At 38.4% G+C, this 12497-nt stretch overlaps 1 protein-coding gene across 6 annotated transcripts in view; it reads left to right on the top strand.

The window, feature by feature from the left end:
• Srpk2 (SRSF protein kinase 2) overlaps positions 1–12497 on the top strand; it is a 190666-nt gene that overhangs the window by 118962 nt on the left and 59207 nt on the right. For all 6 annotated transcript variants that reach the window (XM_041668649.1, XM_041668650.1, XM_041668654.1 and 3 more), the window contains one exon: positions 7296–7450. In XM_041668649.1, coding sequence (XP_041524583.1) covers positions 7296–7450 — 155 coding nt within the window. The remainder of the gene's footprint in view (positions 1–7295; positions 7451–12497) is intronic.

Raw genomic sequence — 12497 nt, forward strand, 5'->3', positions numbered from 1 at the left:
GCAACCTGCTATTTACTGTTCTGTCCCAGGATTTGCTGGCCTGGAAATGCTGCTCTCTTCCAGTCTAGCTGTTTGATAAGGCAAGCTCACTTCCTTCCTTTTCACTTAACAGAGTGTCTTCAAGCACACCAACCCCCACCAATATCATTATTTCTCAGATAAAATAGGGTGAATAATTGATCTGTGTCACAGAGTTGTTTTGAAGATTGAGTTATTTGAACAAAACACTTAAGGAGAGCAGGGTGGTAAAGTGATGTGTTTGTGTTTGAGAAAGGGTAGCTCTGGTTAGCCTGGAACTTGCTGTTTAGACTGGCAAATCACAGAGATCCACTCGCTTCTGCCTTTTGCTTTTGGGGAAAAAGGCACATGCTGTCACACCCAGCAAGTGTTTGGTTTTAAAAATACTGTTGTTATAATGTGTTTATTGCCAGCCCAAAGATACATACTACATGTATTCAAAACAAGGTTTACCGTTTGCTAATATGCTGAGTGTTACCTTGCTTCCTTGGACTTTAGACCTTCTTGATCATTTCTTGTTCTCCTGAAAGTTGTTGTGTATTAGTAGTTCTTTGAGAAGAGAGCCTGTGGATGATAAATTTAGTTTTTGGGTTTTTTTTTTTGAAAATACATTTTCTTTATATATAAATGTTAGGCAGATGTTCACCAAACATGATTAGGTAGTTGGTCTTTATTTTTACTACATTGGGGACTTAAGCATTGAAGCAGCTTTTGTTCTTTGTTAATTCTGAACAATTCTGAGCTTTATTACTTCTCATAAAAGCCTCTGTTTTGTTTTCGGTCTTTTTCAAAGCCTCTAGGAAGTAGGTAAAGGTTAGACCTTATCATTACCTACTCCAAGCCTTACATTTTCCTTATTTCATTTAATTTGTGTTTGAAACGCAGTCTTTATTATTGTAGTTTAAACTAGCCTCAAATTTATGGATCTTTGACCTTCAGCCTGCCAACCGCTAGGATTACAGCTGTCCACCACCATGCTGGCTTCAGTTTTCTTTTATATTTTTATTTTCTGGTTCTATGTTCCTCCTAGATAGTGTCTTCAGATTCACTTTCCAGTTTTGTTTGTTGCCTGGACAATTCATGTTTAACAGACATTATCCCTCTACCATCCATTGATTTACTGTCATTTCTATGAGAATTATGAAGTTATTTTCTACTTATCCATGGACTTCATAATTGCTTATTTATCCATCTGTAGATTGAAAATTTTGGAATAAGAGGCAAAAAGATATTAATGCACTGTACCGAACACTTACAGATCATGACGCATAGCTACTACATAAATAGCATTTATGTTTTATTAGACATGATGAGTAACCTAGAGATGGTTTAAGGTATATGCACAGATTTACAAGCATATACTGTGGCACTTAACCTAGGAGAACTGAGTATTTGTAGAGTTTGGTATTCATGGATATTGGGGAAACATTATACTTTTTTTGTAGCTGTGTTGGTTGTATTAGATAATGCTAGTATCTGATATCTGATTTTGGTTTTTTATTCTGTTAATTACTACTCTTGCAAGGTAGTAAATGCTTTAAAATTAGGATGACCGTCAGTACTGTTTCTCATGTGTAAATGTAAATTGCTTGGGATAGTTTAAAGGATTTTTATTTCTTTTGGCTTGCTCTTGTGTGGTTTTCATGTTTATATTGTGATTAAAAAATATTAACTCGGGCTGGAGAGATGGCTCGCTGGTTAAGAGCACTGGCTGCTCTTCCAGAGGTCCTGAGTTCAATTCTGAGCACCCACATGTGGCTCACAACCATCTGTAATGAGATCTGATGCCCTCTTCTGGATTGTGGGTATACAAGGAGGCAGAATGTTGTATACATAATAAATAAATAAATCTTAAAAAATATTAATTCACATTTATACTATATAATTACTTTGTTTTTACATTGCTAGGTCCAGTGGGATTACCACTAACCCAGAAATACTCTAAATTAATTTCTTGGTGTAAAGTCTGATACGTTAGCTGTGAATTTAAATGCTTTTTCCAAGGGAAGAGGTTTGGGATTGCAGGGAAAGTTTCTGCTCGTGAAGAAGTACAGATTGTATTCTGAGCATACTTTGTTGGTTGGTGGCCAGAGAGGGTTCATTCTGGGGCTTGTGTAGTTAGAATCTAAGCCTGCTCACGTTGATGCATCGTGAATGGTCTTATGATGGGTTTTCGTGTGTTCACCATCTTCAGCTGGAGTAATAATGTTTATTTGCAGCTCAGAGATTTATATTCAATTTCTTTGGTAAGGTTGACATTAGTGTTAACTCAAGTTGATCTGAAAGTTGGAATGTATGAGGATCTTAAGGTATAGCCCAGTTTCAAGTGCAGCATCTACAAGTGACCATAGTTCCTAGCCATTTCCTGGAAGAATAATTGGGCAAAAGGACCTTTGTTCTACAAATTAAAAAAAAAAATGCTCTGTCAACAACCCTCAAGTGGCAGGAGGTTCTGAGGCTCAGATAAGAACTGCAAACTCAACTGACACCTTAATTTTAGTCCAAGAAGAGAGCGGCCATGCTGTAAACCCTCATCTCCAACACACAAAACTAAGTTAATGAATGGATGTGGTTTGAAGCAACTGTGTTTAGCAATTTTTTACTGTAACAGAAGAAACAAATACAGCTATCAAGTTCCTCAAAATGTACTGGAGCAGCTCATGTAGAAGTAGCAGTCTTCTCAAGAGGAAGATTGGAGTCTGTTTAACATAAAGGAAATGGCAAAAGGACCTCACCTGGGTAAGCAGGAATGAGAGCAGGTTCTCTTTTTAAAATGGGCAGGTTAAAAAGCAAAAGCTCTCCTCAAGACCAAACAGAAAAAGAGCAATGAGTTTCATATTTAAAAAAATACTAGCTTCCCTGTAGTCTAAGATGGCATTATTTCCTAGCAAGTGTCAGCAAATCAGACTTGCTTCCCAGGTCCTCTATATTTTAGACCCCAAAGGTGATCATTTCGGAGCCGGAGAGATGGTTCAGCAGTTCAAAGCACTGACTGCTCTTTTAGAGGGAAGGAAGGGAGTCTGGCTACTCGAACTACAATTGAGGGCTTCACACGGCTCAGGAAATGCTGCACGATATTCCACTTTGAACAAAACTTCTGCAGACTCTCATAAGTCTTAAGACTAAAGGCAGCTACAATTACTAACAAAATTACTTCAATAAAATTCAAATACAATTTATTTTCTATACTCTGAGACAATTCAAAACACATAAAGGAAATAAATGGAATGCTATTGTGGTTTATATAATGTAGTAGCCAGCAAGCACATTAACTGAATTATAAATTAAAGATGCAGTTGATTAATCACTCCATTACCATCTTAGCTTCACATACACATTGTCCGCAGTCTAAGGGCAAAACAGGACCATTTCCATCACCAGCTTCCGGACAATACTGCTTTGGGAAAATTTTAACAAAATGTATCACTTTTGACACATTTGGTAATGTGATTAATGTATAAAGAGTTTATAATACTTTTTAAATAACTTGAAATTTTAGAAGAGACAATAAAATGGTAAGTAGACAGGATAATCAGTTTAAATAAGACAACTCCAATATCTAAATGCTTATTGGTTCAGGACGTTTCCTTTATTGAAATTTGTCCTCCTGAAACAGTAATACTGGAGCATCATAATGTCCTTCAACAGAAGGTTCTATTTGGAGTAGTGCTTAGTATACTTAAGTAATACACTATATGGTTCTTTGAAAATTTGAAGTACTAGCAGAACTCTACTTTTAAATGTTTTATTATTTAACTGAAATATACGGTTTCTTATATAAAAATGTGTTTCTAGTGCTTTATATAAACTGTACTGTTGGGTAGCATTTCATTCTGGCTTAGAGAACTGCTTAATGTCTTTTTTCACTGAGAATGTAGCTGGTCAAATGTAAGAGCATATAAGTCGTTGAAATCAGAATATAGTCACTTTTAAATATCTTTGAAAAATACACTTCACAAATGTATAATAGAAAAATTCAAATAAATTATGTAGCTTTATATAGTTTTGTATTTTAAATAGCCCCCTGGAGTATAATTGACACAGAGTTTACTCACTTAATGTATGCAGTTTAGTCTCGCCTCTTTCTTTCTTCCAGCAACTGTTTGTTTGGTACATCTGTTTTACAGTGAAATTATAGAACCCATGGTCTTAGTGAATGGCACCTCTTATTTCCTGTCATGCTATACCGCTCTGTAGCATGTATCAGCACTCATTGCTTATATTTTGAAATAATATTTCATTGTAAGTCTGTGACACATGTTTAGCAGTTGATAGACATTTGGATTGGTTCTGAACTGTGTTTATGATGTATAATAGTATCACTGAGGATAATAAATAGTTCCACTGAGAAAACTCTGGATAAGATTTTCTGTTGAGATATTTCATTTCTGTATATATTTAGGAGCGAAATTGTTGGATCATATGCTACTCATGTTTAACCTTTTAAAAATTACCTTGAGCCGGGCGGTGGTGGCCATGCCTTTAATCCCAACACTCAGAGTCAGAGGCAGGCGGAACTCACAGAGATTCTACAAGAGCTAGTTCCATGACAGGAACCAAAAGCTACGGAGAATAATATATAAAATATTTTACCTTTTTTGTACTACTTTAGAAATTCAGTATGTATTTCACAAAATGCACCTCAGTTCTGACTAGTCCTGCTGCCGGCTCTCAGTTTTGTGGCCAGTGGCTGCTGTATTGGGCAGCACAATTCCAACTATTTTGATATGATAGACAGGGGAACAGACTTAGCATAAAAAAGTCTTAACTCATCATGGTATACTGACCGTCTTCTAACTGATAGAACTAGATTTCAAGTGCTTTCTGTCTGTGTGTTCAATGTAGTCCTTACTGTCCTCTTAACATAGAAAGTCTGGGACATGTTAAGCTGGGTAGGCAGTGCAGCATTTGGGTGAGGAATGTAAGGCACAGACAGGTACCTGGGGGTTTCAACTGAGAAGCAACAGACTCATTTTCTCCTGCAACCACAGGGCTTTCTGTTCTCTAAGAAATAGATAAGAAATGCCAGCACTCCTTAGTGGGATTGCTGTTTGACCTTCACTCTTGGACATTTGTCAGTGTCTAGATATGTTTTTGGTGTTCACAGCTGTGTGTATTGTCTAAAACCACTGATGGAAATGCATTCAAGGAATCTGTCTACACTAGTCAGATATGGCAGCTTTCTAAGTGTATCACTGAACAAAATCGGTCAGATGGATCTGTCCACACTCTGGGAAAATGTGTCATGCTTGCCGTTCTGACCCACTTCTCTGCTTCCCCACTTCCCTACGTCCTTGTGGATTCTAGGGCCCTGTGGTAGAAGGGAGGCCTGTGTTGAAGATTTCCTTTCAGTGGTCCTGTAGTACAGCAAGTGGGAATGGCTGTAAGCTGTGTTTTACTTAGTGTTCTTGAGCATCCCGCTAAAGGTTGCTTGGTCGTGTTTGTCTTTGCTTTCCATGCTCTTTGCAGTCCTACTCCGTTCTAGTGACACTGGGAATTTCCCCTGGTTTCTACTCTTCCTACCTTCATTTTTTATTTGTTTTTTGTTTTTGTTGTTGATAGGTCGTAATAGTTAACGCACGCCAAGAACACTATAGGACAGAAAGTGTGGTGGGGCTTTCCTATTCAGCCAAGAGGTCTTATTCTCCTTTTTAAAACTGAATAAATAAAGTAGTGATTTGAACATTTCTCTGGCCCTAGCTTTACACAGCATCTCAGTACAAGCTAGCACCTTTCCTCTGATAGCTGATCTTGTTAGGGTTCTAGGCTGGATCAGGAGCCTGGCTGTGTACCTCAGGAAAGATTTGGAATTATCCTTCTACATGAAGGGAATAGTACTGTCCCAGAGGGAATCCATGTGCTTTTAGAAAAAGATTGTGTGTACCAGGCAGTGGAAATTACACTTACCCAGCACATGGGTGCTATTACAATTCCCCTTGCTCCTTAGCTGTGCACCTCTCATGTTAGGGTTCTGTTTGTGACACCTGGGAGTGACTTCCTCAGCCCGGCAGGGGTGATTCCCGCCAATACTTCCCCTACCCCTTGCAGAGGTCAGGGAAAATGATCAGAGTCCCATTTGGAAGATTGCCGAACAGCCAGGAGGGCTTTGACATCCAAACTGAGTTATTATGCTTTTTTTCTATTGGGACTTGGTTAGAAATATCAATTAACTTTTATGTAAGTTCATCCTTTATTTATTTATTTTTTTCTTGAGACAGGGTTTCTCTGTGTGATGTTGGCTGCCCTGGAATGTTGGCTTTGTAGACCAGGCTGGCCACTGCATTCCATTTTATAGACCCTCATTATGAATAGTTTACTTTTAAGTGAATAAAAATTGGTATTATGTATGTTATTCTTGATAACTCAAGGTTTTATGTGAGTCCTCTAAGCTTTTGCTTTATATTCTGAATATTTCTGTGCTTTATAAAAGTATATTATATATTACTTAATCTATTGGGAACTGCTAGAAATTGCAAAACTTGTTTATATAGGCAACATATGATATATTTGACAGTAGTGTTTTTCCTTTATTTCTGGTTTTGCAGAATGCCTGTGATAAGCAAGGTTGAATTTTAAAATAAATGTAACTTTTAACCTAAACCTAATCTTATTCTAGTTATTTCTGTGGCAAGCAAATTCTGATTTTTTTTTTCTTTTCTTTTTTCTGGGGGAGGAGGTTTTGGTGATCAGGGTTTTTTGTTTTTATTTTGCTTATTTTGTTTTGTTTTTGAAGACAGGGTTTATCTATGTAGCTCCAGCTGTCCTGGAATTTGCTCTGTCAACCAGGCTAACTTCAAACTCAGAGATTTGCCTGTCTCTGCCTCCTGAGTGCTGACAAATGCCACTACCACCTGGCTAATTCTGATTTTTCAAGTATGAGCAAACTAACTCCTTTACAAGCTGACGGCTGCATATACTTGCCTTCAAATAATCTCCACAGGATATTTTCTAACTTATAAAGGTATACAATCAATGGCTAGGGTACTCTTTCATTACAATAAAATCTATAGCATTGTCTAAAAAAATACTGAATCTCTGAATGAAAAGATGCTTGTAAAAGATACTCTTTCGTTAATAAAGGAGAAGGGCGCCACCCTCCCCCAGCCCATGTGGTGAAGCACTGTTTGAATTCAACTAAAATGAGTAGAATGACTTTAACTGTAATTTCTTCTTAATGTGTGACAGGTTCTTTTTTCCCTCATACTAAGAGACTTAAATTTTCCTGAAATGCATCATTTGCTTTTCGTAAATACGATTTTTTTTTCCTGCTGTTTCAGGCCGGAGCCTCAACAGAAAGCTCCTTTAGTTCCTCCTCCTCCACCACCGCCGCCACCACCACCACCACTGCCAGACCCCATTCCCCCAGAGCCAGAGGAGGAGATTCTGGGATCAGATGACGAGGAGCAGGAGGACCCCGCAGACTACTGCAAAGGTGATGTGGTGGAGTGCAGGGTGGGCCTGCTCTCTTTGTCGGGCTGCCCAGTAAGATGGGGATGGGCCAGGGGAGTTAGTGCTGTAAGTACTTGATATTTATTAAATTGGTCTCCTAAATTTACTATAGAATGACGCCAGAAAGTGTAGGTCATAGATATTGTAAGAGAAAGAAAAATATGTTTGTTTATACATACTCTCTGCACCTTCAAACACATTTGATCTCTTACAATTTAATATAAAGGGCACAAGAAACCATCTAAGAAGAGCGTAGGGAATAGAAGGTACCAGGCTCCTGAGAGAAGCTAACTATAACTTTTATATTTGGTTTTCAGATTTCTGCATGTTAGGCTAAAAGTAAAACTTTTCCTTTTGTCTGTAGCATTACAGCATAGTGCTCATTGTTTGTGAAAAAAAGCATGTATGTTGTTTATAGAGAGAGACTTCCTTGGCATTGTACTTAGTGAAAAAAGTCGTGCTGTGAACTGGTTCTTCCGCTTTGTGTCAGAGTAGGTTTTACTTTTATCTGTCATTCCACAGAAGACACAGAAACTATAGATGTAGAATGTTCTTGTATTGATGCTTAAGATCAAAAGTGTTCAGTTAAAACTCCTAAGCAGCAAGCATGTTGCATGATCAGTATCGAGAACACCAGGAGCTAGAAGCTAGCTGTCCTTTAGAGACTGGAATCTGAAGGTCTCTCTTTGGCTGTCTCTCTTGTCTTGCTCACTTGGATTTTTATTCCCTGCAATTATGAGGTTCTGTGTTGTTGGTAAGATAGTTTACCTGCTGCCAGGCGGTGGTGGCGCACACCTTTAATCCCAGCACTTGGGAGGCAGAGGCAGGCGGATCTCTGTGAGTTTGAGACCAGCCTGGTCTACAAGAGCTAGTTCCAGGACAGGCTCCAAAACCACAGAGAAACCCTGTCTCGAAAATACCAAAAAAAAAAAAAAAAAAAAAAAAAAAAAGATAGTTTACCTGCTACAGATTTCAGCGTGTCATTCAGATTCTGTATAACATAAGGGTAAGATGTTCATGTGACCAAGCTATTCCCTTAGTGGCTCTCTGGACCTGTAGTGTCTTAGCAGTTTATCCTCATCTAATGGATGCAGTCAGTCGTGCTGTTGACTAAGGAACAGTGTAGTTCAGTTGTCTCCTCAGAGCATGACTCTGTTATATGGGTGTGAAAGTATAAGAACTAAGTTCCTGTAATCTTATTCTCTGATACAGACAGGTGTTTGTCCATCGAATTAATGTTTCCTTCACTCCCTCTCTCTGAGATTTTAAAAATTCTGTGTATGAGCATGTTTTGCCTGCATCTATGCATGAGTGACACATGCATATCTAGTGCCCTCAGAGGTCTGGAGTTTTATAAGTGGTTGTGAACCACCAAGTGGGTGCAGGGAATTGAGCCTAGGACTCCTGGAAGGCATATTAGAGATGGTGACCGTGTACACGCTTACAGTTTCATGTTCATGCTGGTGTGCTTTCACTATCTCTTATTCTCACAACAAATAAAGCTTGACTGAAGATCAGTATGCGGAACTAAGCTACTGGTTAGTCATAGAGGCCAGGTAGTGGTAGCACACGCCTTTAATCCCTGCACTCAGGAGTCAGATTGATCTCTGTGAATTCAAGGCCCCCCTGGGCAACGTGATCCATTCTCAAATTGAAACAGATTAAAGATGGTGGCACATACCTTTAATCCCAACATTGGGTAGGGGGAAACAAGAAGGGACATGGCTGGTGGAGAGAGGAATATAAGGCAGGAGATGATAGGATCAGTCTGTTTCATAGAGATGCAGTTTGAAGATTCGTTCTGACCATGCAGTCTGAGGGTTTGTAGAGTCAGGGTCACCCCTTCAGTCCGAGGATTCGGTAAAGGGTGTAAAAAATCTCTAGTTTCTCACCTTTTACCCCCAGTACCTGACTCCAGGTTTTTATTAGTAAGAGCAACTAGAATCTGTGCTATATTCTTTCACTGACACTTTTGTTCATCCTTAAACTTGGTAAGTAACTTGTGCCTTTAATTAACATTGCATGTATCAAATAGATGTTTCTGAAGTTTTTTGTTAGGACTATAACGGTTTGTCTAAAATCACTGATAGAAATGCATTCAGGGAATCTGTCTACACTAGTGAGATTTCTGTTCCTGTGGCAAAATTACTTGAGATAATGAAAAGGAAGAAAAGGTTTATTTTAATTCATGATGTTAGGTTTCAGTCCATGGTGAGTTGCCCCTGTATTGTGTCAGGGTATGTCGAGAAAGTGGCCAGGAAGGAGAGAAAGGAAGATGTTAGGTTCCTAATAATCAGTTCAAGGATATGCCTCACAGCGACCCACCTTCCTTCCTTCTGAAGGTTCTTATGTTCCCCAGTGGCAGCATGGTCTGGTGACCAAGCCTTTAACACCTGGCCTTTGAGATACATTGAAGATTAAACCATAACAAAATCCAAAGAATGGATTGAGGATGCCTGATGGAGAAACTGTAGCTTTCCGTTCTTCTTCTTCATGGATAGAAAAAAATGAACAATTCACACTAAAACTGGGTGAACTAATGTTCATTGCCTCCTCTGAATACTTGTGAATATTTAAATTTTTTGCTTATAATCAAGTACATTCTCCTATAAACTATAGTGTAGCCATCGGATCAGGAAGTTAACACAAATTTTAGCCCTATTCAACCAACTATTACACTTCATTTTGAATTTGCTAGTTGCCTGATATCTCTCATTATATAGAATGATTTGATGATAGAATCATATTATACATTTTGTTTACCTGTTTATTTAATCTATTTGGAAGGTATTTGGTATTTGCTTGGATTTTGTGATCTTCACTTTATTTTTTTTTTAGCTAATGTTTTTCAGAAAACCTCCAAAGTGATTTCTGTAATTGACAAAACTTTCATTGTTTACTTAGCTATTTTCTCAGTGTGTGGTAAATGACACCACTTTATCTACTGTCTTTTCCTTTTTTTCTTGACCTGTCATGTACTTGTTGCCTGATCCTGACCAGTAGCTTTTAGACTGGCCTGTTAAGAAAGGGCTTCCTTCTCAGGGCAGAATTCTATTTCACTAAGCTTCATCTGCTCCTCTTGTTTATATTGTCTCTATTCCTATAGAACCTTTGTCCTACAAGCCGCTTTTCACTTCTCCCCGAATAAAATAAGACATCAAGCAGCAGAGACACTCTTACCCTGGAACCCCATCACTCCACAGTATCCTCATGCCTTTGGGGTCTGCTCTTCTTAGTCGTTCATGGCCAACTATCTGATTAATCTTTTTATTGCCTCAAGTTTACAGGTATACTTAAAAATCATGAACTATACATTTTCGCATAAAGGCCACTAGTTACATTTCTGCTGTTGCTAAAACATATCCATTGCTTCTGTCTGTTTGCCTTGGCATTCTCTTTAGAGTGGGACTTTTCTTGCCCTTTCTCTCTGACCAGCATGCTCAATTTTAGCTGTCCAGGGGATTATGGGCTGGTATCTGAAAGACCTGTGTCCTTTGACAAGTATTTTTACCTCTAATCTTTTGTAGTAATAAGAGCAGCGGGGCTGCGTCCCCAGCACCCCGGCCGCCTGGCTAGCTTATACCCCGAAATAATTACACGGACACTATATTCTTTTAAACACTGCTTGGCCCATTATATCTAGCCTCTTCTCGGCTAACTCTCGCACCTGGACTAGCCCATTTCCAATCATGTGTGTAGCACCCCAAGGTGCGCTTACCGGGAAGATTCTAGCCTACGTCCATCCTGGGTAGGAGCTGAATCGCGTCTGCCTGGGAGAGGGGAGCATGGCGTCTCTGCTCCCAGAGAGCAGAGCTGTCGAGTCTGAGCTCACTTCCTCTTCCTCCCAACATTCTGTTCTGTTTACTTCTCCCACCTATGTTTTAACTTAAGTAATAAACTATGTTTATTACTTAACCAATGACCTTCCTCCATCAGTCTTTGATTTTTCATATATAATATAATATCGTCCCCTATGTAATATGTAGTATACTGCTTAAGATTTTACAGGAATTAAAATGAGATAAGCATGTGAGGTATATGGTTTGCCACCTGTCATGTCGATTATTAAAGAATATAAATTTCACTTCCTTGTGCCTGTCTCTATCTCCTGCTATGTTTTTCTGATGTCCCCATCAATAATTGGTTCCATTAGATTGTACCTGTCTGTCTTATGGAGGAGGAATTCCTTAGTCTGTAAACAGCTGTCAGCACTGGTTGTCTGGGCAATTTTCTGTAGAAACCATAGTGATAGGCTGTGCGCTTTATTCAGTTTCTTGTGTTTTAGTTTTAACAGAGTGATACATTTATTGAGCAAAACAAAGCAAAAGCCAAACATTACCAAGTCAATTTTCTGTCCATGCATACGTGGGAAGATTGACTTTTGTTGGAACAAAAGACAAATTTTATTTTTCTCATACATATGATCAGGATTATTTAAAAGATGCTTTTCAATTTTATCCTAACCTATAGAATATTTTACAACTGTAAAATGTGTGGCTTGATATTTACCCACAGCATCGACAATACTGCACTTTCCCACACTTCAGGGTTTAACATTAAGAAGGCATCATAAGTTCTTAATGAAGACAATTTCTGAATGCTCTATTTACATACTCTAGTTCATACATCTCAAAAGGAAAATTATTAAAAATTGCCTAGTAAATGTTAATGTTTTCAACTATTAGTGTGGGACTTCGTAAGGTATATTTTGTGTATTTTCAGAATCTCTTAAATCTGCACTGGATTCTCCTGAAACTAATTTTTTTCTCTCATTTTAGTTTGTTTAGTTAATTAATTTATTTAATTTTTTATATTCCAACCAAAGTTCTCCCTCCCCTTAGTGCACATCCTCTCCAACATAAACTGTTCTCAATGTTTTTGGTCTTAGCTATTCTAACAGGTGCAAGATGGTATCTCAGGGTTGTTTTGGTTTGCATTTCCCTGATTATTTAGAATGTTGAGCAATTCCTTAAATGTCTTTTGGCCATTTGAGATTCTTCTGTTGAGAATTCTCTGTTTAGCTCTCTACC

Source organism: Microtus oregoni, unplaced genomic scaffold (genome assembly GCF_018167655.1).
Source record: "Microtus oregoni isolate MIOR12 unplaced genomic scaffold, Mior012 000018F_ref0000195, whole genome shotgun sequence".
Classification (NCBI taxonomy): Eukaryota; Metazoa; Chordata; class Mammalia; order Rodentia; family Cricetidae; genus Microtus; species Microtus oregoni.